This window comes from Chiloscyllium punctatum, chromosome 29 (genome assembly GCF_047496795.1).
Source record: "Chiloscyllium punctatum isolate Juve2018m chromosome 29, sChiPun1.3, whole genome shotgun sequence".
NCBI classification, from domain to species: domain Eukaryota; kingdom Metazoa; phylum Chordata; class Chondrichthyes; order Orectolobiformes; family Hemiscylliidae; genus Chiloscyllium; species Chiloscyllium punctatum.
The window spans coordinates 67581222-67607762 of record NC_092767.1 but is presented as its reverse complement, the minus strand read 5'-3'; the positions used below and the strand labels follow the sequence as shown (position 1 = coordinate 67607762).

General features: G+C 44.2%; 1 protein-coding gene and 1 long non-coding RNA gene across 3 annotated transcripts; one reads left to right on the top strand and one right to left on the bottom strand.

The window, feature by feature from the left end:
* The first annotated feature begins 704 nt into the window (after nt 1-704).
* Nucleotides 705-25656, top strand: LOC140454497 (SERTA domain-containing protein 1-like). Of its 2 annotated transcripts, none has more exons than XM_072549296.1 (3): nt 705-814; nt 17138-17226; nt 23119-25656. In XM_072549296.1, exons 2-3 carry the CDS (start codon nt 17213-17215, stop codon nt 23912-23914), a joined length of 810 nt encoding a protein of 269 aa, XP_072405397.1. In that variant the 5' UTR covers nt 705-814; nt 17138-17212; the 3' UTR covers nt 23915-25656. The 2 variants fall into 2 exon arrangements, with proteins under 2 accessions (XP_072405397.1, XP_072405398.1); XM_072549297.1 differs by lacking the exon at nt 705-814 and adding an exon at nt 13252-13323.
* On the bottom strand, nt 5447-13286 carry LOC140454499 (uncharacterized). The gene is made up of 2 exons (XR_011952702.1): nt 12517-13286; nt 5447-7064 (listed from the first exon to the last, which is right to left on the bottom strand). It is a non-coding gene; the product is annotated as an uncharacterized lncRNA (long non-coding RNA).
* Nucleotides 25657-26541: the final 885 nt, after the last annotated feature.

Below are 26541 nucleotides of genomic sequence, written 5' to 3'. Positions count from 1 at the left end.
GTTAAGGTTGATCTCAACGTCCTTGAGTCATAGGAGGAAAAGTTGACAAAACTTCTCATCCCTGATCACTTGCCTTTTTTTTTACTTGCCAGAGATGGATGTGTGTAGACATCAGGTGGGCTAAGATGGTTAACGTACATTGTGGAGGCATGGTCTCATTCACACTGGGAGAAAGGTTTCTGGAGAGCACCAGAAGGATGTCAAAAAAGGATTAGACCATTCAGTCCTCCAAACCTGTTCCTACATTTGATTAAAATCGTGGCTGACCTGGTTTTCGTCTCAACTGAAAAGAAATGCTGGACATCACAGTAGAGGGAAAGCAAGCTAATGTTTCAAGTCTAGATGACTCTTCATAACTCCTTTCCCCAAACCTGTTATCTCCCAAGAGTCAAAATCAGCTCTGGACAGCTGTTGGCGTCAGACAAAGGCTTTACAGTGTGTTGGCATTCCCATGGGGCCATTCAGGATTCGCACCTCTAAAAGATAGACCACTGAGACCTAACTGGACCAAAGCATCAGTGGCTCAAATGGCGCCCCGTCTTAATGACCCAAAGCCAACTGCTTTCTGCCTCTGACACCAATAGAACTACAACTCCCGAAAGGCACGCGGAGCGCAGCAGCTTCGTGCGCAGGCGATCTCGCCCGGAAGGGAGGTGAGGTGTTCTGGCTGCCCTGCCCCTGATCCACCCCCGTCGTGTTACCCAGCAACTAGATCCGGGTCCACGGTCGGGAGGAGCTGACACTGTCCGGAGCGAGTGAAACTGACACAGCGAAAGGTTACAATGTAGCGGAGCGCGCTGACTGGACACACAGGGTAAGTTACAAAGTGTCAACCTCATTCATTACCTTTCTAAAGTGGAAACTTTTTGTTGCAAGGGAAGAATTACTGCTCCTTGGGTTTTTTTAAATTAAAAAAAACTTAATAGAGCAGTTACTTTGACTTGAAATCCAGTTTCCCCAAAGCGTGCTGAGATCCCCCGCGATCCTGATTTTTCTTTTTGAAAGACTGACAGGGAAAAAGAAAAGTGGAGACGGGGAAGGCGCGCGGGGGAGAGCGAGGGGAAGAAGGTAAGAGGCGGTGAGAATTGCGTGAGTACGACTTCGTAAATAGCGAGTGATTCATCGCTGAGCCTGGCAGGAGAGAGCGCCTTCGGGATCGTGACGAATACAGCAGACTCCGCGCCGACCTTGTCCCCTCCTCTCCAGTTTAACTCTACTGGGACCGTTCAGAAAGACAGACACACAAAGAGAGAGAGAGAGAAACATTCTGGGAGTGGGGTTAGAATGAAAGCAGTTTGAAAGTTTTGCATCCGCGCTGGAAGTTCCGGAGATACGGCGCCTCAGTGGACACAGAGCTCCGATTGCAGCTAGGTCGCCGGTGACCAAAGGGGGTCACAGTTGATTGGTTGTAAGAGACTATATGAGTGACGGCGCCTGTCCGGCTTTTCGTGCTGTCTTGTGCCTGTCAGTGGCGTGCTCCATATCCCTAATACCTCACATAAGTTTTTACGTATTGGCCGAGACTTCGAATCTACACTATCCAGCAATCTTAGCCACCACCACATCCCCAACTCTATCCCTTTCTCTCCTATTCCATTCTCTTGTGCCCTCTGCGCTCCCTTTCTGTTAATGTTCCCCTCGCCTCCTTTCTATTATTGCACCTTTGTATTGGTTATTCCCCCATCCCCCAGACCCCCTTCCTCTATACGATCTCGACTCTTTCTTAGCTTTTGTTTGCCTATTCAATTCAATCGAAGCTAAAGGAAAAAAAGTGTCAATAAATAAATGGTTACTTAGTTAAATATGAGAGGATTCCATAGACCAAGTTCATGATTAGGAAAGATGTGGCAAAGTGATCATGGCACTAAACTAGTAATGCCAAACTAATCTCTGGAATTACAGTTTCAAATACCACCACAACCACTAGTTCTTTGATTCCAAATCAGCTCTCCTTATCTGTCTGGCCTAGATGTGACTCCAGGTGCAGCAATGTGATTGACTCTCAATTGACTTCTGAAGTGATCAGACAAACTAATCAGTTCTACCAAATCACTTTTAAAAAAAATAAACTTGATGAATCACTTGGCATCAAACTGGGCAGCGGAAACTACAATGGCACTACCAGCCAATTGGGAGAGCAGTCCCATAGGCAAGTAAATAACAGCCTGACATAGTCACACTCATCAAATCAGACCTGACAATGTCCCAGACACCACCACCACCATTCCCAGAGTTGATGCCATAGTGATATACACTTATAAAGGAGTTGTCCTGGGAGTTCTCAACATTGACTCCAGATCCCATGAAGTCCTAGTGTCAGTATGGCAAATTTAGGCAAGGAAACATCCTGCTGGCTACCCATTACTGCGCCCTTCCTCCACCTCATCTGATGAATCAGTGCTTCTCCCTGTTGAGCACCAATTGCAAGAAGCATTGAGGTGAGATACTTCGGTCGCCACCTCCAGCAGTAGCTCAGTAGTACCACAGCCTGAGCTGACCCAGTCCTGGAGGACCTAACTGCTAGTTAGGGTCTGCAGCAGGTGGCAATGGAACCAACAGAAGGGAAAAGCCTACTTTACCTCATCTTCATCAATCTACCTGTCACAGATGCATTTGTCCATGACAGTATTCCCCTCCACAATGTTGTGTGGTACTATACCATGGGATTTTAGATTAGAGTGGTGCTGGAAAAGCACAGCAGGTCAGGCAGCATCCGAGGAGCAGGAAAATCAACGTTTCGGGCAAAAGCCCTTCATCAGCACTAGAGGCAGGGTGCCTGCAGAGTGGAAAGATAAGTGGGGCCCTGGAGGCTCCCTGCCTCCATTCCTGATGAAGGGTTTTGCCCAAAATGTCGATTTTCCTGCTTCTCGGATGCTGCCTGACCTGCTGTGCTTTTCCAACACCACTCTAATCTAAACTCTGGTTTCCAGCATCTGCAGTCCTCACTTCTGCCTATTACCATGGGATACTGGTGGGACACTGGCTATGGTAAAGGTTGTGGGTGTTGTGCTTCAGAACTAGCTGCATCCCTAGCCAAGCTATTCCAATGCACATATAACATTGGCATGTATCCAAACATGTGGAAAACTCTCTAGGTATGTCCTGACCACAAAAAAAACCCAATCCAACCAATTACTGCCCAGTTAGTTTCCTCTCAATCATCAGTAAAGCATTCAAAGAGGCCTTGACAGTGCAATCAAATGACACTTAGACAATGTTAGCTTGCTCACCTATGCCCAGTTTGTTTCTGCCAGGGTGACTAAATTCCTGACCCAATTGAAGCCGTGCTTGGTCCAAAACAAACAAAAGGGCTGAACTTGAGAGATGAGGTGAGGGTGAGTGCCCTTGATATCAAGCTGGAATTTGACGAAATGGAGCCTCAAGGAATCATAACAAAATGGTAGTCAAGGGAAATTAGAAGGAAATCTCTTCACTGGCTAGAGTCATGCTGTGGACAAAAGAAAATGGGTGTAGTGTTTGAGGTCAGTCAACTCAACCCAGGACATTGCTGCAGGCATTCCTAATGATAGTGTTCTGGATACACTCATCTTCACTTGTTCAAAAATGTCAACACAGCGCTCAGTGGTGAGTTCGATTCCAGCCTCCGGTAACTGTCTATGTGGAGTTTGCACATATTCCCCAGGTCTGCATGGGTTTCCTTCAGGTGATCTGGTTTCCTCCCATAGTCCAAAGGGGCCATGATATGGAGATGTCGGTGTTGGACTGGACTAGATAAAGTCAGGAGTCTCACAACACCAGGTTAAAGTCCAATAGGTTTATTTAAAATCACAAGCTTTCAGAGTGCTGCCCCTTCGTCACTTCACCTGATGAAGGAGTAGAGCTCCAAAAACTTGTGATTTTAAATAAACCTGTTGGACTATAACCTGGTGTTGTGAGACTTCTGACTTAGCCCAAAGATGTGCAGGTTAGCTGATTGGCCATGCTAAAATTGTCCTAGTTTCCAGGGGTGTGCAGGCTAGGTAGATTGTCCATGGGAAATGCAGGTTTACAGGGATAGGGTGATGGGGTCTGGGTGGGATGCTGTTCAGAGGGTCAGTGTGGACTTGAAGGGTCAAATGGCCTACTTTCCCACTGTAGGGATTCTATGAATGAATGACCTTCCCTCCTTCATAAAATCAGAAGTGGGAATGTTTGTGATGATTGCACAACGTACAGCACCATTCATGACACTTCAGATACTGAAGCAATCCACTTCATATGCAGCAAGTCCTAGGTGATATTTAGGCTTGGACTGGTAAATAGTAAGTAACATTTCTGCCATGTAAGTGCCAGGTATTGACTATCCCTGAATAATTGGAACATGTGGGAGTGTGACTGTTGTGGTGGAGTTGTAGTGTCCCTACTTCTGAATTAGGAGGCTCGGTGCCCAGAAGAACTTGAGGAAATGCTGCACTGCTGAATGTTCCATCTTTTAGGTGAGTGAACAAACTTTGTCCCCATTTTTCATCTTCAGGGGTACAAAAGATCCTGTGACACTATTTTGAAGAAAATCGGGGCATTATCCCTGGCTTTCTGGTCACTATATATCTCTCAATCGACATCATATAAACAGATTATCTAGAGTCTAGGAGCTTCTTGTGAGCAAACTTCCTGCCATGTTTCCTAAATCACCTTTTGAACTGCAGCTCCTGTTGTAATTCATTGACTTTAAAATGTTTTGAGACATCCAGTGGTCAGGAACTGTGCTATAGATATGCACCTTTTATCTGCCTTGCATTTTCTCTTGGTCTTTTATGAAGAGAGAGCAGAGCAGCCAATTCTTCCTCATATACCATTCCCTTAACAACCACCGGCAGTTGTAGAGTGCCAATAAAAATATCCCCAGGTGCTTCACAAAATGTAGCCAAGAATATACTAACAATGTGCTATACCAGAAATATTAGGACAGGTGATCAAAAAGATGCTCAGAGAGTTTTTTAAGGAAAATCTTTAAGAAGGACAGAGGACATTAGGAAGGGAATTTCAGAGCTAGGCTGATGAGGGTTCTTGGTTCAACTATGTAATTTTCCTTTATTTTTTGTCAAGGAGTGGAGTGAATCAGTACTGACTCATGTGTAGGCTCCTCTCCTCCCCTTTACACTCCCACTGATCCCTTCAAACTCCTCCAGGTAGAAATGTTAGTTATCCCATTAACACCTTGCATCCCCGTATCTTCTGTAATCTGCAATTCCTGTCCTTATAATTAAGCACTGCACAATAGCTTGTGACAATAGGTTAATATATGTGGATAATATGTATACTTTCCTAGCTACTGTCAGTTCTGAGGAAGGGTCACAGTCCGGAACGTTAACTTTGATTTCTCTGCACAGATGTTGCCAGACCTGCTGAGCTTTTCCAGCAACTTCTGTTTGTGGAATTGTATGTGGAATTGGACAATAACTGAATGCATGGCAAACTGCCCAACAAAGAAAGCGAAAACTTGGACTTTGGAATGAGTAACTCAATAGTATATTTTACAGATGATAACACATTCTAGAGGAGGTGGATGTGCAGCTAGCACAGAAAAAGAAGCAACAAAATATAAGACATTAGAAAGTTTGCAATTAACAATTTGTAAAGATGGGCTTTGGCAGGAAATGCAGGAAATCACATAGCTTAGAAGATAAAGAACATAATAGAAATTGAAACAGATAGAAAAGCAGAGATCTAGGAATATTGGAGAACTAAAAGCTGCACTGCAGATCATTAGAACAATGGAGTTATCGACATAACATTTCTACAGATATACTGTATAAATCAGAAATAATGAAGTTATGAAGAGTTATCTAGACTTGAAACATTAGCTTGCGTTCTCTCCACTAATTGTATAGTATCCTAGTCAAGTGCACTTAGCATACTATGCACAGTCCAATCTCCATAATTTAAAAAGGATACAGGAGCATAGGAAAAAAGAACATGGAAGTATTTACAAGAATGGTACAAGAATTGAGAGATTACAACTATTTTCGAAGGTAAGCTGTGCATTAATTTTGGCTGAAGTGGTAAAGGCGAGTACAATTACAACATTCAAAAGCCATTTGGACAGTACATAGATAGGAAAGGTTTAAGGATATGGGCCAAATGCAGGCAAATAGGACTAGTTCAGTTTAGAAAACCTGGTTGCCATGGATGAGTTGGGCTGAAGGGCCTGTTTCTGTGCTGTATGACTCCATGAGTTATTGGAACAAATGCAGTGGAATTCTATGTGATTGCTAAGTATTGCTGGACTGAAGGGAAGAATCTACAAGGCAATTATGAGACCAGCCATGTTATTAGATGCATAAACTTGGGCAAGATGAAGAAGAGAAACTGTGATTGGATATTGATGCTGAGATGTGGAATAACAGGAAGGAAAATCAGAAATCAGCACATTAGGGGTCAGTGAAGATTGTGTTGAAGAAAGTAGCTAAGAAGAGACAGAAGATGTCATGGTTATGGATTAGGCAGGAAGTGTGATGAAATGAATGATTAAGATGGATCTCTTAGGAAGTAGATGTAGACAGAATGCTTCCACTTGTGGGATAATTCAAAACTAGAGGCCATATGTGTAAGATAGTTACTAGGAAATCTAGTAGTGATATAAACAGAAATGTCTTCACACACAAGGTGGGTAGAATGTAGAATTAGTCATCACTGTAAGTGCTTGAGACAAATAGCTTCGATACTCTCAAAAGGAAACGAGAGGAGTATGTAAGAGAAAAAGGATTAGAAAGATTCCCTTAAGGGGTGAGGTGGATGAAATGGAAAAAAGTATGTGTAGAGTAACTGGACTGACTGGCTTGTTTCTCTGATGTATGTACCATATAGTGTTGTCATATCTATTTCTGAGTTACAGATCTCAATATACTTTATTGAAACAGGGAGACCAAAATTACACACAACTCCAGATGTGATTTCACCACATTTCAGTTTGAAATGAGCCACTGCAGATTCGGACTGAGTGCACAACATAAAATTCACATAGCTCTCTGCTCATGTTTTCCGTGAACTGGCGCCGCAGTCAATGAAAGCACCTTTCCTGCTGAGCTCCATTCTTGATTCCAATCAGATTGAACGGCACATACCTGGTCATGGAAATCAAAATAATGGGGTGATTGATCAGAGGAGACAGGTTTGCCATCCCATTCCCAACATGTTCCATATACAAGAAGGACGGGTTGCACCTGAACTGGAGGGGCATCAATATCCTGGGCTTGCTAGAGCTCTACAGAAGGGTTTAAACTAGTTTTGCAGGGGGGTGGGAACCGGAGCCACAGATCTGAGGATGGAGTAGCTAGTGAACAGCCAGATACAGCGTGCAGAGAGTCTGCGAGGAGGAATAGACAGCTGATATGGCAAAGTTGCAGTCAGTAGGATGGGTTGAAGTGTGTCTATTTTAACACAAGAAGTATCAGGGTGATGAACTTAGAGCATGGATCACTACTTGTAACTATGATGTTGTGGCCATTACAGAGACTTGAATATCACAGGGGCAGAAATGGTTGTTGGATGTTCCAAGATTTAGATAAATCAAAAGGAATAGTGGGGGAAATAAAAGAGGTGGGGAGTGGCATTGCTTATCAGGGATAGTATCACAGCTGCAGAAAGGGAAGTCATCAAGGAGGGTTCGTCCACAGAGTCAGGATGGGTCGAAGTCAGAAACCGGAAAGAAGCAGTCACTTCACTGGAGTTTTCTACAGAAACCCCACTAGCAACAGAGACACAAAGGAGCAGATTTTGGAAAGGTGCAGAAGTAACCATTGTTGTTGTCATTGATGACTTTCATTTTCCTAATATCGGAACATCCTTAGTTCAAATAGTTTGGATGGAGCAGTTTTTGTCAGGTGTGCCTAGGCAAGAATTCCTGACTCATTAAGATGGGCTGACTAGAGGGGAGACCATTCACCCCCTCCGAATGAGTAGTGCTCCACTCTCTCCACGCCACCTCCCAGTTCACCATCAAACCTGGTGACAAAGACAGAGTAGTAACCTGGATAACGAACCTCCTTTATCGTAGAGGCAGAATGCCAACTTTCTGACAACACATCCTAAGTCCCCCTTGCCTATGACCCCGCCATGACCCATCATTGCTAAAATCCCTCACACTGTCCGTGACCTCATTGCCTCCAGTAATCTCCCCTCCACGGCCTCCAATCTCATAGTGCCCCAGACCCGCACTGCCTGGTTCTACCTGCACCCCAAGATTCACAAGCCCAACTACTCCAGCTGATCCATCATTTCAGCATGCTCCTGCCCCACTGAACTCACCTTGTCCTCTCTCGCCTCCATCTTCTCCCCCTTGGTTCAGGCACTTCCCACCCACTTCTGTAATACCAACCACAACCTCCATCTCTTCAGTAACTTCCAGTTCTCCGCCCCCCACTCCCCCAGTGCTTTAGCTTCACTATGGACGTGCAGTCCTTATACACATTTATACCCAACAAGAATGGCCTCCAGGCCCTCCGCTTCTTCCTCTCCAACAGACCCATCCAGTCCCCCTCCACCAATGCCCTCCTCTGCCTTGCTGAATTGGTCCTCCCCCTTAATAACTTTTCCTTTAACTCCTCCCATTTCCTCCAAATTCAGGGGGTGACCATGGGCGTTCAGATGGGTGCCATCTATGCTGGCCTCTTTGTGGATTATGTCAGACAGTCCCTCTTCAGTACCTACACAGGCACTGTGCCTCAACTCTTCTGCCATTACATTGATGACTGCATCGGTGCAGCACCCTGTACCCAGGCTGAACTTGAACATTTCATCAACTTCGCCCACCCTCAAATTCACTTGCTCCATCTCGGACACCTCCCTCCCCTTTCTTGACCTTTCCATTTCCATCTCTGGCGACAGTCACCAGATGGACATTTACTACAAACCCAAAGACTCTCATAACTACCTGGCCTACATCTCCTCCCACCCAGTATCCTGAAAGAACTCCATTCCGTTCTCCCAATTTCTCTGCCTCCGGCGCATCGGCTTGGATGATGAGACATTCTACGCCCAAGCATCCCAAATGTCCACCTATTTCAAACAATGTGCTTTTCCCACCTCTGTCATCCACACAACTCTCCACTGCGCCACCTCCAGCCCCTGTTCCACTTGCTCTAAACCCCCCACAATACAATAAAGACAGAGTCCTTCTTGTCATTACCTAACAGCCTCTGTATCTAACGCATCATCCTTAAACACTTCTGTCAACTCCAACAAGACCCCACCATCAAGAATATCTTTGCCTCCCCACTCCAATCTGCCTTCCTCAAAGACTGTTCCCTTTAACAGTACTTGGTTTGTGCCACTCTCCCCACCGACCCCCAATCTGGTACACCATCCACCTCACCTCCATCCAGGGCCCCTGACAGTTCTTCCAGGTGAGACAGAGGTTCATCTGCCTCTCTTCCAACCTAGTTTACTGCAGCAGGTGCCCCTGATGTGGTCTTCTCAACATCGAGGAGATGAAATGTAAACTGAGGGAATGATTTGCCGAGCATCTCGGCCTGGCCTGCAGGGGCCAGCCGAACTTCCCAGTCACTGCCCATTTTAATTCCCCTTCCCACTCCCTTTCCAACATGACCATCCTTGGTCTCCTCCGTTGCCACAATGAACCAAACCGCACATTGGAGGAACAACACCTCATCTTGCGGCTGGGCAGCCTACATCCCGGAAGACTCAACTTTGAATTCTCCAATTTCAAATAACCTCCCTTCCCTTCCCCCAGATCCCTTCCCAGCCCCCTCCTCCTAACTTCCTCTCCTCTCAGCCACCTACGAGATTCATTCCTCCCAATGACCAATCAGGTCGTACTCTCTACCTGTCTTCACCTATCCCCACCCTGCCCACCCCCTTTATCAGCAGCTCCCCTTGCACCACCCCCAGCCCTGAAGAAGGGTTACACCTGAAACGTCGACTTCTACACCTCCTGATGCTGCCTGGCCTGCTGTGTTCTTCCAGCCTCCTGCTTGTTTACTTTGGCAACAAACCAGGCCAGATGTCTGATCTCTCAGTGGGAGAGCATTTTGGTGACAGTGATCACAACTCCCTGACTTTTACTATAGTCATGAAAAGGGATAGGAGTAGATGGTATGGGACAATATTTAATTGGGGGAGGGAGAGTTACAATGCTATTAGGCAGGAACTGGGGTGCCTAGATTGGGAACAGATGTTCTCAGGGAAATGCATGACTGAAATGTGGAGGTTGTTTAGGGATCACTTGCTGATAGTGCTGGATAGGTTTGTCCCACTGAGGCAAGGAAGGGATGTTTTGGTGAAAGAACCTTAGGTGACAAGGGATGTGGAACATCCAGTCAAGAGGAAGAAGAAAGCTTACTTAAAGTTGAGGAGACAATTATCTGACAGGGCTCTAGCGTGTTACAAGGCAGCCAGGAAGGAATTGAAGAATGAACTTAGGAGTGCTCGAAAGGGGCATGAGAAAGCTTTAATGGGTAGGATTAAGGAAAACCCTAAGGCATTCTAAACTTATGCGAAGACCAAGAGGATGGCCAGAGTGAGGGTAGGGCTGATCTCAGATAGTGGAGGGAACTTGTGCCTGGAGTCAGAGGAGATAGGGGAGGTCCTTATTTAATGATTTGCTTCAGTATTCACTACTGAGAGGGACCTTGATGTTTGTGAGGACAGTGTGAAACAGGCTTATATGACCGAACAGGTTGCTATTAAGAAGGAGGATGTGCTGAAAATTTTGAAAAATGTAAGGACGAATATCCCTGGGCCAGATGGGATATACCCCAGGTTACCACAGGAAGTAAGGGAAGAGATTACTGGGCCTTTGACAATGATCTTTGCATCCTCACTGTCAACTGTAATAGTGCCAGATGGCTGAGGGTGGCAAATGTTATTCCCTTGTTCAAGAAAGGGAATAGGGATTATCCTGGGAATTATAGACCAGTCAGAATGACGTCTATGATGGGCAAATTATTGGAGAGGATTCTGAGAGACCGGATTTATGATTACTTCAAAAAGCATAGCTTGATTAGAGATAGTCCGCATGACTTTGTAAGGGACAATCATGCTTCACAAACTTTATTGAATTCTTTGAGGATGTGACAAACACAGTGATGAAGGTAGAGCAGTAGATGTGGTGTACATGGATTTTAGCAAGGGGTTTGATAAGGTTCCCCATGGTGGGCTCATTCAGAAAGTAAGGAGGCATGGGATACAGGGAAATTTGGCTGTCTGGATACAAAATTGGCTGGCGAATAGTAGGCAAAGGGTGGTAATAGATGGAAAGTATTCAGCCTGGAGCTCAGTGACCAGTGGTGTTCTGCAGGGATCGGTTCTTTGTGACTTTTATAAATGTCTTGGATGAGGAAGCGGAAGGGTGGGTTAGTAAGTTTGCCAATGACACAAAGGTTGGTGGAGAAGTAGATAGTGTGGAGGGCTGTTGTCGGTTGCAACAGGACATTGACAGGATGCAGAACTGCAGTCCCCACTTTCTCCAGGATGCAGAACTGGGCTAATAAGTGGCAGATGGAGTTCAACCTGGAAAAGTGTGAAGTGATTCATTTTGGAAGGTCGAATTTGAATACACAATACAGGGTTAAAGGCAGGATTTTTGGCAATGTGGAGGAACAGAAGGATCTTGGGTTCCATGTCCATAGATCCCTCAAAGTTGCCACCCAAGTTGATAAAGTTGTTGAGAAGACATATGGTGTGTTGGCTTTCATTAGCGGGGGATCGAGTTAAGAGATGCAAGGTTATGCCACAGCTCTGTTGAGCCCTGGTTAGACCACACTTGGAATATTGTGTTCAATTCTGGTCACCTCATTATAGCAAAGATGTGGAAGCTTTAGAGAGGGTGGAGAGGAGATTTACCAGGATGCTGCTTGGACTGGAGGGCATATCCTATGAAGAAAGGTTGAGGGAGCTAAGGCTTTTCTCATTTGAATGAAGATGGATGAGAAGTGTCTTGATAGAGGTGTACAAGATGATGAGAGGCATAGAGTGAATAGTCAGAATTTTATTCCCAGGACAGAAATTGGCTATCACAAGGGGGCATAATTTTAAGGTGATTGTGGGAAGGTTTAAGGGAGATGTCAGAAGTCAGTTCTTTCCACAGAGAGTGGTGGGTACCTGGAATGCACTGCCAGCGGTGGTGGTGGTGGTAGTCAGATACATTAGGGACATTTAAGCGACTCTTGGATAGACACGTGGATGATAATAAAATGAAGGGTGTGTGGGTTAGTTTGACCTTAGAGTAGGATAAAGAGTCGGCACAACATGGAAGTAAAACGAGGTAAAAACAATGACTGCAGACGCTGGAAACCAGACTCTGGATTAGTGGTGCTGGAAAAGCACAGCAGTTCAGGCAGCCTCCAAGGAGCTTCGAAATCGACGTTTCGGGCCCATCCAAGTAGCTTCGAAATCGACAACATGGAAGGCCAAAGGGCCTGTACTGATCTATGTTTCGATTTTCAGCATTCCTTTTATTTTAGTTCCCTGGTCCTCTTGGATCAAGCGGAGGCCATTCAGCCCAAAGAACCTGTTCTGCCATTAAGATCGTGGCAGTTTCACATTCTATTCACCTACCTGTAATCCATGCCCTTTGATACCCTCAACCCACAAAGATCTCTGTGTCTCAAACATGAACACTCGCTGCTGGGCTAATTATTTGTTAATTATCCTCTTCTTTCATCGTGATGTGGTTGAGTCAGCCATGACTCGCGTGTAGGCTGCTCGCTCAGCCCCCACTGGTCCGTAATCTCCTCCAGTTCGAAATTTACAGCTTTTCCTTTAACTCCTTGAGTTCCGCCTTCCGTCCTATAGCCCTCTAATTCCGATATGTTTTGAAATGTGTTCCTATTTGAGGCAGTCAGGGCCGCTTTTATTTCTCATCAGGTAGGGAGTGCCCCCGAAGGCACAGATTCTGGAGTCACACCAGGGGAAAGGACCCTGAAAGCTTTCAAATAAAAAAATCTGCCAAAATGCTAGATTTTATGAATTCACAAGCAGTTTGTGTGGGATTTGAATCTTTGACACCTCTAGGTTAATTGCTGGGAGTGAACATGCTGGGGAGCAGGCTCTGATTGTAGCTAGCTGCCAGGTTACCGACTCAGAAGAATGTGAGAGTTTGTAACTATCTCCTGTGCCGTTTGGTGAGGAGGAGGTACCCTCTCTGGAACACTCAGTCAGTGTGTGGCTGAACGGCAGTGGATAAGCTGCTGCCGGTTAGAGGGAGGGATCAGGCCGGGCTACCTTTCAGTTTCACTTCCTGTGTGTGGGTTGGCTTTACTCTATATCATGTGATAGAGTATGAAGGGGAGGGGGAGACTCTCAGCTGCTTGTTTGACAGGAACCAGTCGGCACTGATCCAGCAGCTTGGGGTATCCCTGGCAGGTATGTAAAGATTTATAAGTTCTCGACACGTTTAAGGAGAAGTTAGATAAATAGGTTGAAAGGAATATTGGATTGAATACTGGCAGGATTGGAGGGCGCTCAAACCCTAGTATGGATCAGTTGGACCGAATGGCCTGTTTCTCTGCTCTTTATAGTGGTGAGCTGAAGCATTCAAGGGAAGCGGGAAGGCGGAAGGCGGAATTTTGAGTCAAGAAATTCCCGGTTGGTGTCTTCACCAGATCTCTAAAAGACTGACTGACTGTGTTACTTCTGAGCTGTCGCTGTATTTGGGATTGTGACCAAGACCGTAGAGAAGTTCCTTCTCTCGCTGTATACCTATCTATCCATCCGTGTCTTTGTCACTGACGATTCGGGGTTTCCATGTCCCAAGCTGTTCCAGAGAGCGGGAAATTTTGTTTTAATTCTGCTCCAGATTTTATTTGCAACTTGCTTTGAAAGCCCCGCCTCTGGAGCCAGTCAAGATTTGGAGGTACCGGTGTTGGAGTGGGGTGGGCAAAGTTTGAAAATCTTACAACACCAGCTTATGGTCCAACAGGTTTTATTTGGAATCACTAGCTTTCGGAGCGCTGCTCCTTCACCAGGGTGGGATCAGTCAAGTCGAGATATCACTGTGATTTGGGAGGGTTTGAAAGTCCGATTTCGGTATTAGGAGCTGGACATGTGTGTAGACCCCCCCCCCCCCCATCTGTGCGGCTATAGGCGAAGGGGTTTTTATCTGGGGGGGAAGGGAAGGTCCCTCTAACCTCCTTCCAACGTCAGGGCTCTAGTCCCTTGACTATTTTAGACAAATCGTACTGTTGTCCTTTTTGGTCCATTCATGTTGTCTCTGGAGACCTCCAGTTTGTTGACTGCCTTTCTCCCTGTTCCGTGGAACGATTGTCGCCGTTCTATTTCAGATTTCCTTTACTGATTAATATTGTTCCCGCTAGTTGCAAGTGTCTTTCACGGCGAGGGGTGTCGCTCTGAATGAGGCACGCCCCCCTGAGTGACTGAAACCGGAATCTGAAGCCTCGGGTGAGGAATCAAGTGATTTGTGGCTGGAGGAACTGTTGGAGATGTAAAGACCATTATATAATCCACCCGCTGTTGGTGTCCCACTGGAACTGAACACCTTTGTACGGGAGGCAAAGTTTCCCTTTATTTCTCACCACTCCAGTGAAGTATGTGTCGTTTAAATGTAGAAACAGTGGACAGCCAGTGTGTATGCAGCAGGCCCCTAAAACAGCATCGAGATAAGGCACAGAATATTTTGTTATTTGTGATATTGATCAAGGGAGAAACGTTGGCTCAGATTATCGGGTAGACCTCTCTCCTTTTGAAATTTGAGAGAGAAATGTCTTGGCTCAATACAACGTGTCATGAGAGTCTGCGCCTCCGACAGAACTGCACTCGCTCAGTATTGGTCAAGGCTGTTACTGTTGAACTCTGGGCTGGGGCTTGAACTCACAACTTTCTGAAGCGAAAGTGTATTGAGGCACAGCTGGCGTCCATGAGAGTGGTTTTAAACCTCTCATATAGGTACCTTGTTCAGAATCAACACTGTAAAGGCAAGGAATTTGAATTATATTCTGTAAGGAGGTGTTGTCAATGATAGAGGTGTCATAGACTGCTTATTCTGTAGTTAGTGAGGTGTTCACAGGGTAAATAATAACGCACTTCTTTACTGCACAGAGGAACACTTAATCAAGATGAAAGAAATACGTCCAGTCTTGAGTGATGCAGTGTAGAAGGCTGTGAACATGGGCAAATAGGATGTTTAGTTTGGGGAACCTGAATGGCGTGGATGAGTTGACCTAAGGGTCTGTTTCCGTGCAGTTTCACTTTATGACTTGTTCTTCACTGTGTGAGACTGACCAGAGAGAACCTGATGATACATGAGCAGTGATCTATCTGATGTGGTGGCATAGCAAACACTCTAAGTGGCCACAATTTGTAACTTTTATTTTTAATTCATACCAATGGGATGTGGCTGGGCCAACAGTTAATGCCCATCTCAAATTGTCCTAAAGAAGGTGGTGGCAAGTTACCTACATGAACTGTTGTAGTTCTTCAGTGTAATGGCACCTACAGTGATATGAAGTTGGGAGAGTCACTTCAAGCTGTTCTTATTGTTTACTGGAGTGCGCAGAGGAAAGAGGAAGCACGTTAGTCTCTCATAGGAATGCTGGGGAATACAAAGTACAGACGGCAGCAATGAGTTAAACACAAACTTGCAAGCATGGCTGGTTACAATGTCTTCTGTTGCAATTCTGTCTTATCCATGAGTCCCTCCAGTAACATTGTCTCCCACAATCTATTAAAGCTCAATCCTGGTGTCCGTAACTGTAACATGGAATCATAGGAAAAGTAGTTTCTCATTTCTATTGAGCTTTGCACTGAAGTGCTTTTGGAGTCTGGTCACGGTCATAATGTGGGAGACACACCAGTCACTTTGTACACAGCAAGCTCCCACAAATAGTGCTGACAATGAGCAGAGAATCTGTTTATTTTCTGAGATAAAAAAATAGAAAATAGAAGTAAGCCATTCAGCTCCTGAATCCGATTCATCAAACAACATGATTATGGCTGATGGTCAGTCTCACCGCCGTACTTTTGCTTTCTCTCTGTGACACTTCTCTAGAAATCTATCTTTCTGAAACATTTTCAGTGACTTTGCATCCATAGCAATTTGTAGTAAAGAATTGTACTGGTTCAAACGTCTGAAATGAAGAAATTTCTTACCTTGTGGCTTACCTCATAACCTGAGATCATTCCTCCTCAAGCTAGACTCCTAGCCACAGAAAATCATCCCCGATGTTGTTTAAGGGATATATACATGCTGAGAGATTGGATAAATCTCTTCCTTTTGAGATTTGCACAAGAAGAGACAAATAACAGTTTAAAGTCTTGTTCAACAGACATTGCCTCTGACATTTCTGCATGGAATGACCCGTGGATATCAGTCTAGATTAATATTCTTGAGTCTACATGATGGTTGATGCAACAATTTAAGGAGGATTAAATCTAGCAAATTTATCTTCAGCCACCAAAAATCAGTCAATTCAATTGTTTAATATTTCACCTCTCGGGTGACACTTCCAACAGTGCAACAACAACCCTGCCTGGGTTCTTGTGTTAAATCTGGGGGGGTGGTCAGGTCTCACTTCAACCTTTTGAACTGGAGGCAAGAATGCTTCCACGGTCAAGTTTATTCATAAATCTACAGTGTTTATAATCTCTTAGCTTTGATGTTCCTCTCTGGCTGAATTAACCCACTTTTTAAAAAAAACCTCATGCCCTCAGCTCTCTTCAGAGTTCCCCAAAAGTTTTTGTTTCCAATTGTGGCAAAACTATATACCATTAATAAAATATTTACATTGGTAAATTCACAGGAATTTGGGAAAAGCTAAAGTTTTCATCTTTCAAAACTAGAGGGTGGTGGGCTGACCTGAAATTGTGAAGACATTTGATAGGGTGGATGCAGATATGGTGTTTCCACCTCCCAAAACAAGGGACAAAAAATATGAAACAGTGATAAATCAATGGGGAATTCATTGAAAACCTTTTTATCCAGAGAAAGGTGAGAATGTAGAATTACTATCACCAGGTGCAGATGAGGTAAGATAAATGAACTTGTTTTAGAGAAGTTTAAGGGTGAAAAGGGTCAAAATAATAGGGTTAGGCAGAGAGTTATGAAGAAGCTCATGTTGAGCATAAAGGCTGGTTTGGATCCATTAGAACCAAATGGCTTGTTTTTCTACACATACCTTGCAACTGGACCTGAACTAATCCAAATTCTCCCCTTTGCTTTTAGGTGTGAATGGATCTGAAGATAAAGCCTGAGAAGCACGGACAACTTACTGGTTTGTGAATCTTTCAAAAGCAGCCAATGGCTGCAAGCAGGTGTGTAAAAAAAAATTGAAGCAAAATTGATTCTTGTATAAAGTAGGTAGAGTGAGCTGTTGGCGATTAGTAACTATCCATTTCTTGTGGAGAAGAGAGCTTATATGTTTATTCTACAATTTATCCTCTTCCTTCATCAGGTCACTTGCTCCCTGAGTTGGGGGGGGGAGGGCACAATCCAGTGAGAAGTTTGCCATCCCCCTCTCCACCTCTCCCTATTCATTCTTGAGACATTAATAAGTTTAATTTGCCTTGTGGACAGTCAAGACCTAATTTCCCATTGATTTGGAATGTCACAAGTCATTTAATGATTAAAAACCTGCAGGCTACATGATGTCAGTTGTGGCTCAGTGATTAGCCCTTCCATCCAAGTCAGAAGTTCCTAGCTTCATGTCCATCACTAGGATCTGAGTTCAAAGTCTAGGCTAGCGCTCCAATTTAATATACACTGTCAGATGAGCCATCTTTTAGATGAATCATTAAACAGAGGTCCTGTCTACCCTCTTGGGTGGATGTTAAAGATTCTATGACACTATTTCACAGAAGAGCTGGGCAGTTTTCCATTGTACCTTAACCAATATTTTTCCCTGACTCAATATTTTTAAAAAAAATCATTGCTGTTTGTGTAAGTTTGTTCATGAACTGGTTGCCGTGATGACACACATTATTTTATTGACTGTAAAACACTTTGGGACATCTGGTGGTTGTGAAATTTTAGACAAATGCAAAATTTGTTTTAGGGTACAGTAATCTAATGATTCTGTCACTGGGTCAGCAAGGTGGAGCTCCTCAGTTAGATTCTACCATAACAAGTTGTAAAATTGAATTCAATATTTAAAATTTTTGTTTTGGGTGGCAAACAGAAATTGGCAATAAATATTGAGGTTGTTGTTTAAAACCTAATTGCATCACTAATATCCTTCAGGGGAAGAAACCTGCCACCCAACTATTCCTGTCTAACACCTAGATGTTGACCCAATGCCCTCAGGACAGTAAGTGCTGACTGGCTTCCAAGATGCAGGTCTTGATATGATTGTTGCAGTTTCATGGTTATTCCACAGGGTTCTGTCCTTACCAAAGTGCACTCAGTGAAGATTATTAGATAGTCAGTGGTCACTGGAAGCAAGCAACAATTTTCACTTGTAAATTAAAACACCACGAGGAATCTCACAGAAGTATAATTGGGCAAAAGTTAACACTGAGTCAAAGAAAGAAATGTTACATTAGGTGATCAAAAATGAAATGTTTTTAAGGCCTGGGGAATATTGCTGAACAAAGAGACCTTGGAGTGCAGGTTCTTTGTTCCTTGAAAGTAGAGTCACAGGGAGATAGGATAGTGAAGAAGGCATTTGGTTGTTTGCCCTGATTGGTCAGTGCATCAAATGTAGCACTTGGGACATCATGTTGTGGCTGTGCAGGACATTGGTTAGGCCGCTATTGGAATACTGTGTGCAATTCTGGTCTCCCTGCTATAGGAAAGATTCTGTGAAACTTGAAAGGGTTCAGAAAAGATTTACGAGGATGTTCCCAGGATTGGAGAGTTTGAGCTATAGGGAGAGGCTGAATATCCTGGGGCTGTTTTTCCCTAAAGTGTCAGAGGCGGAGGGTAATCTCACAGAGGTTCATAAAATCATGAGGGACATGGATAGGTGAATCGTCAAGGTATTTTCCCTGGTGTGGGGGAGTCCAAAACTAGAGGCCATAAGTTTAAGGTAAGAGGGGAAAGATTTTTACAAGGGACATAAGGGGCAACATTTTCATGTAGAGGATGGTGTGTGTATGGAAGGTGCTGGTACAATTATAGCATTTAAAAGGCATATGACTCTGATATCTGGATGGTAAATGAATAATAAGAGTTTAGAGTCATTATAGGCCAAATGCTGGCAAATGGGACTAGATTAATTTAGGATATCTGCTGGGCATGGATGAGTTGGACTGAAGGGTCTGTTTCCGTGCTGTCTATATCTATGACTGAGTATCTTAAAAGGAGGAAAGAGAGGTTTAAGGAGGGATTAAAGAAGTTAGGACCTTGGCAGCTGAAGGTATGGCCAACAATGGTAGAGTGAAAGAAGTGGAGGATGTGTGAAAGACTAGAATTAGAGGAATGCAGCTATCAGAGGCAAGTACATTTTGGAGAGGGGGAAATTGAAATTCAATGCGTTTATAACAGAATCTCTGACAGCAGATTGTGATGGTGAGGAACAGCATACAAGTTCCCCTGATCCCTTTTCCACAAGGGAGCAGTGTCTTTGGCAAGCTGGGGGCAGAGGCCAGATACAGAGACATGGCCAAGAGACCGAGGAGGAGGAGGAAGCCAGGACATCAATAGGATGTTTCTGTTTCTGGCTAGAAAATCAGAAAGGAGAATTGGAGCTGGCATTACAACTACTGGGTATCCAGCTATTGTTGACTGACAGTGGTTAGAAAGCTGGGAAGTGCCAGTGGCAACCAAAGTGAATGATCTGTACAAATCTTCTGAATGCAACAAATCCAGAGGAACAATACATCTCTTTTGGGTCTGTGAAACATGGTAATTGGTATTATATGGTAATAGGAAATTAACTGGAGGAGCTTTTCCAACTGAATTCAATACCCAGCTGGTTAGAGATCAGGAGTCAAGATCCTCGAGCCTGCTTGACCATTCAATAAGATAATGGCTGATCTGTTTGTGTTCCAAATTCCACATTCTTACCTACCCTTGATAAGTTAGATGTTTGCTAAGCAAAGGAATCAATCTGTCATCGTCTTCAAAAATATTCAATGACCCAGCTCCCACTACCTTCTGAGGCAGAGTTCCCAAATCCTTCAACCCTGAAAAAGTTCTCCTCATTTTGGAACTAAAAGGGTGACCTGTGAATTTAGACCAGTGCCCCTAGTTCTGGACTCCCTCACAAGAGAAAATATCCTTTCCACATTCAGGATCTTATACATTTCAATCAAGTCACCCCTCGCTCTTCTAAATTTTAAATAGAAAAGAGACCAGACTGTCCAAACTATCCTCATAAGACAACCTGGTGGCATGGTTGCTCAGTGGTTAGCACTGCTGCCTCACAGTGCCAGGGACCTGGTTTGATACCACCCTTGAGCAACTATTGGTGTGGAGTTTGTACATTCTCCCCGTATCTGTGCATGATTCCTCCAGATGGTCTGGTTTCCTCCCATGGTCAAAAGATGTGCAGGTTAGGTGAATTGGCCCTGTTAATTTGCCCTTGGTGTCCAGGATGTGCAGGCCAGGTGGGTTACCCATGGGTAAGGGGGTGAGTCTGGGTGGGATGCTGTCTGGACAGTTGGTGTTGACTCAGTGGGCCAAATGGCCTGCTTCCACAAAGTAGAGATTCTATGATTCTAATCTGTTCATTCCGGGTGTGAATCTAGTGAACTTCATCTGAAACACTTCCAATGAATTTACATCCTTCTTTAAATAAGATAATTAAAACTGCACACCCTATTCACAATGTGGTCTCAACAATTCCCTGTGTAACTGAAGCATAACATTCTTTCATTTTATATTCAGATCATTATGTAATAAAGAGATTGTTTCCCACTAGCCTTTTGCATGCTGTATCTGCAGAGTGACATTTTCATGAATCAAAACATCTAGATCACGTTACACCTCCAAACTCTGCAGTCATTCTCTACTTATTCTGGTTTTTCATTCTTCCTGCTCAACTTCAAATTTTCCCACATTGTACTCCTCCCTCACTCACTCAACTTAAGTCCTTCTGCAAATGCTTTATTATTGCTTCTTAATAATAATTTGCTATCTCAGTGGTGTTGTCTAAAATTTTATCACCCATGCCTTCACTCTCCTCTAATTCATTGATGTAAATAGTAATCTTTGAGGCCTCAGCTCCAACTTTCTGTGGGAGTCTACTTGTCTCACCCTGCCAAACAGACAGACACATTTATTTATGAATATGCTGTTTTCTGCCAACTAGAAATAACCCTGCACCATAACTTTTCTTTTTCCAACAATAACTGGAGCAGGCATGCAATATTTGAATAGCTAATCAACTGGCAGCACCACTTTAGCCAGCCAAGCCTCGTGGAGCAAGAGAGAGCAGGGCAGCAGCAAAAAGTTTATGTAGGTCCATGAATAGTGCAGACCAAAGCCACTCGTGGCAGCTTAAAAGATGGGAAATTGTAGTGGAGTGAGCCACTGAGAGATCAGGAGTGTATTTCAGTAATGATATGCTGATGGATCTGCAATATTTGGGTGAACATCCATTGTAAATAATTAATTCCTCTAAGTTACACCTTTCCATTATCTATAAATATTGCCATGGAATGTTAAAAATCGCTCTTTTATAATCATTGTACACTATGTTTTTGTTAATTGTCTATTACACACGGATGGTCAGAAACAGTGTAGGTCAACAAGCATGGGGCTGACTGGACTTGGTGGAACACAGTCTTCATAAGCTGAATTTCATGGACCAGCAGGTGGGGGTTCACTGGCCACAGGTACATTGAACAGTTGAGTTTGAAAGTAGGAATGGTATGAATGAGAGTTTCAGCAGCTGATAACTGGTGATATAACTGAGGTGGAAGAAGGTAGTCCTCCTGGTGGAGAGGATAAGGAGTCAAGAGCTCACCTCTGCCTCAAATAGGGTGCTATGGGTGCAAACATTTGGTTCAGTTTCAGTAGCCAGGAGGAGAGATTGGATCAATAATAAGGGAATGGATTTAGTTCAGTGACAAAACAATGGTTCAGTTTATCCAGTTGTTAATTAGAGTAAGTCTCTGCACTTGCATTACTGGCTGATCTTCACTTTGAGTCGAGAGTGTGGTGCTGGAAAAGCACAGCAGGTCAGGCAGCATCCGAGGAGCAGGAAAATCCCTGTTTCAGGCAAAAACCCTTCATCAGGAAAGTTTAATTTGAGGCTAGTTCTGGCACTTTGACTGCCACAACACAAATTGGGGTCAACCTCTTGGACTGAATGGCAGGATTACAGTGGGTCACCAGGAGGAATAAATGCAGTGTTCATGATGAAAGTCTAGAATCTTCAATCTCCCACCCTTCATTAATTAGTTGGATCTGACCTTTCACTTCCTCACTTCCCTTTCAGCAGAGCCCCTCAAAACCCCAAACAGGTGAAATGTGATATACTATATTTCCTGTTCACAACGCAACCACCTCTACACTGGAGATACCAAAAGTAGACTGTGTGACCAGTTTACAGAATGTCTCATTCAGTCAGCAAGTATTACCCTGACAGTTTGATTGTTTGCCACTCTGATTCTCCTGTCCTCCACCTTTCAAATTGATCGAGTGAAGCTCAGTGCAAACTTGAAGCTTCATCACATCATCTTTCAATTGGGCACTTTATACCCTTCAGGACTCAGCATGGAGTTTGATAACTTGAGAATAACTATGCTCTCATTTACTCAAGATAAGAGTTGTTGGTGATTTTTCTGCTTTTCCCACTTCCCTTTTGGACCAAATTTTGTTCCTCATTCCTTGCACCATTACATCTCCTTTTGCTTTGCAGCATCATCCCATTAGTCACTCCTGAACCCTATCACTCAAGCTAAATAATGGATGTTCAGAATCTGATTTGAAAACAGGAAATAGCCAGTCTGGCGATATTGGCAGAGAGACAAAACTGAAACCTTAAACTCTGTTACTCTCTCTTTATCAATAAATTCTTTTAGCATGGAATTTCCTACCTGTATTACAAATCTCTCCCTTTAGATTTTCTTCCCTTCTCCCTACTTTTGTCTCTGACTTGTATTTGTTTTTAAAAATTGCTAAATCTTAATGTTTTCCTGGTTATTATGAAAGGGTGCAATGTTTACTTTGCCTCTCTCTGCAGTTGCTGCCTGAGTCTGGTGAGGATTTTTCACCTTTTTCTGTTTTGAGTGCTGATAGTGTCTTTTTGTTTCGTGCAGTATTCCGTTGGGTAAAGGAGTGAAGCGGAAACGCCACGAGGATGATGGTGGTCAGGCTGCAGCAGAATACACTCCACAAACCTTTCATTGTGGCACATTGCTAGACATCTCTCTGCTTAAACTGCACCAGAACTGTGTTCTGGCAGAGCGCAACTTACACCGCTCCGTGCTGATTGCCAATACCTTGCGCAGGCTGCAAGCGGAGATCCGCTGGGAGAATGGTCGCAACACGATGCCCAGTGAGATGCCACTGCAGCCACCTGAGCAACTGACTAGTGGTGCCAACCAACTAGAGCCCCTCTCCAAAATGGGAGAGGAAATCACTGATCTAAACAACAACATTGCCAAGGCTCCCCCGCCAAGCCTCATCGAAGCACCTTTCTGTCTCCTCTCTGGCAATGACAGCTCATTGTCCTCTGCCATCTCCACCATACTTCAGGACCTGGACTATGTGGAGGACCTGAGCACCCCTCTAGGCCAAGCACCTCCCGAAGATGACCATCTCTTGCCGCTGAAGCCGGTGAGCCCAGATCCCCGGCCGGAGCCCAGGTCCCTTGATTCCATCTTCACAGCCTTTGAAATTGCAGACTCAGATGACTTCCTTATTGACGGTTCCCTTGATGCAATCTTTGAAGACATTGACACCTCTATGTATGATGTCCCGCAGGCCTTCCCTGCCGGGGCCTGTCCCACCATCCAGCCTAACAAAGCTTCACGAGGCATCCATTCGGCAAAGCCCCACAACAGCCGGACAGACTTTGAGTTGGAGAATCTGATGGACCTTCTTGTTGGTTGATACTTTGTGCAGGGGGATTTATTCCCTTTTTGGAATATTAACTGGTATTTTTCCAAAACCTAAAAGACTTGGACAAGAACTACCTGGGCTGCTGTTCCACCTCTGCCTTTTTCTCTTTGCAGAGTTTCTGGCCTCTAAACATTCTTCTCTGTAGAGTCCCCACTTTAAAGCCACTGGGCTCATACCTTTGCCCCCCTTGGGAAAAGACAGTTTTAGCTTCTGCTGGCAGACCATTCTACATGTCACATGCCTAAATGGATGGAGACTGGATTTGCACACAGGGAGGCAAAGTTATAGAAGTTTGCTCTGATAGAATTCTATGAGGTTAGATAGGAGGAGGCCCATACGGATACCAGCATAGTCCATTTCGGCTGAATGGCCTGTTTGTGAAATTTCTGAGATACTGACAGGATGGGTGGTCCTCTAATCACCTCTATGTCAGAAGCGGTGAACAGAGCGTTCCTTTGGGCTGCAGAAACAGGTGCAGATGACCTACTTGTGTGCATCCAAGCATGACCATAATGGGAGGGGTAATTAATTGGTAATAAGTCAGATTTCTCACCATCACCTTCTCAAGCACAATTAGAGATGGGTAAGAAACTCTAGCCTTGTCAGCAACGTTTCCTGTTCAGTTTGCATGCATGTAGCTGTTCAGAGGGCCCGTGCACAGCATTGGTGTGCCACACTGTTTGCTGCATCAATTTCTGGTTCTGAAAGTTGCTGCCACGTATGGATCTGAGTTCCATGCAGAAGAAAAAAATGTAGCAGGAACACTGCTTGTCAGTGAAGTTCACATAATTTTCTTTCTTACAAGAAGTTTCCCTCTCCCGTTTTCCATGTTTCTAATGCCCAGTTGAAGAGTTCATGCCTAATTTTAACTTTTCTGTATGTATGTTAATATTGAGATTTCGTGTGTGTGTATATAATAGGTGTGTGTGTGTGTGTGTGTGTGTGTATATATATATTTTGTCCTCTGCATGCCTTGGTTACTCCAAGTTGTTAATGTTTAACACTTGACGAACATCGACAAGGGCCTGGATAAAGATGCAATGTCATTTGATCTATTTATTTCGCAGTGCATTTACCTTTCCTCTCCTGAAGGTGCTGACTCTCCCTGGATATAGGTTGCTCATAACTGGAGTCTCCCTGGGGTACAGATTCCACAGGGCCCAACTCTTCCTGGGACATAGTTTTCATAGACTCTCCCTGGGGTGTGGGCCCCACAGTCCCTGATTCTTTATCCCTCTCCCCTTGTTGCCCTTCAATGAGGTGCTCTGCCCAGTCACTGCCTACTCTTTTTGACAGTGATGGCACTAATATATTTCAATGCTGTAACTTTTATGTAAAGCAGACGTGTCCTATGCTAGCTTCCTGTTGGAGGTGGGGTGGATGCAGATTGTCCTGGCGCACACTGCAGGCAGAGTGTGCCAGCATTAAACCTGGTGACCAAGAATGATCCACCCAATGTATTTATAGAGCAGACAGGCAAGATTTGGGGGCAAAGGGACATAAAGGAAAGAGCCAAAGGAACAAGCACCAGCGAATCTTGGAAACACTCGAATCATAACATTGAAGCCGGGCTTTGTTCCCCTTCTTTGTCCCCGTAGCACCCAGTCCCTTCCTGAATCTGTTCACATGTGGCTCTCTCAAGTCCTACTTTCTTCCATGCCTGCTTTTGTTAGCATTAACTAAATAATGAAATTACACTGTGCTGCTTTTGAGCTATATACAATTAATTTAAGAACAACAATAAATATTTTTGTTTTGATGTTTCCTGTATTGTTTCTCGTGTTCCTGGCAGTCACTTCTCACAGTTCAATGGTTTACTCTCTAGGTCAGTAGTTTTTCACCTCTGACCCCTTGACATTGGGCCTCAAGATCTGACTTGTTAAGGGGCCACATGGTGGTTCATACTGTCCAGAACAAATAAATGTTTGGGGGCTTGGTTAGCTCAGTTGGCTGGACAGTTGGTTTTACAATATAGAATGATACCAACAGTTTGGGTTCAATTCCCACACTGAGGTTTCCATGGAGGACTGCCCTTCTCACTTGCTCCCCTTGCCTGAGATGTGGTGACCCATAGGTTAAACCACCACCAGTTGCCTCTTTTGTAAGAAAAGAGAAGCCTGATGGTCTGGTAAGATGATGGCAACTAACTTTACAGTTGGTCGAAGTACGTAAGACTGGAGTTCTAGCCATTCCCCAATCTTCCCTTGACAGTGATTTTGGCTTTGACCGGCCAACAGCATCTTGCATAATAGATAAAGTCAGATTCTGAGAGAGTGGGTCCTGACCCTGACCCTGCCCCCCCCCCTCCCCCATTGTAAATGAAGTCCCTCTGCAAGATAGATATTGACAATAAGACTAGAATTGTATTGGAATTGAACAAAATGCATCCCCTCGGGCCTAAAGTGATGGTATATTGTAGTTTTAGTATTTAAGTTGCATTTCTGATTGAAATTACTTCAAAAGTCTTAAGGTGAGTGAGAGGACCAGGAATGAAATGCTGAATTTGTGTTACAACAGCTCCAGGTAAATGCAACTTTCTTGAAATAAAACAAACTGTGAATGCTGAAGATCTGAAACAAAAACAAATTACTGGTGAAACTCCTAGCTCATATATCTTT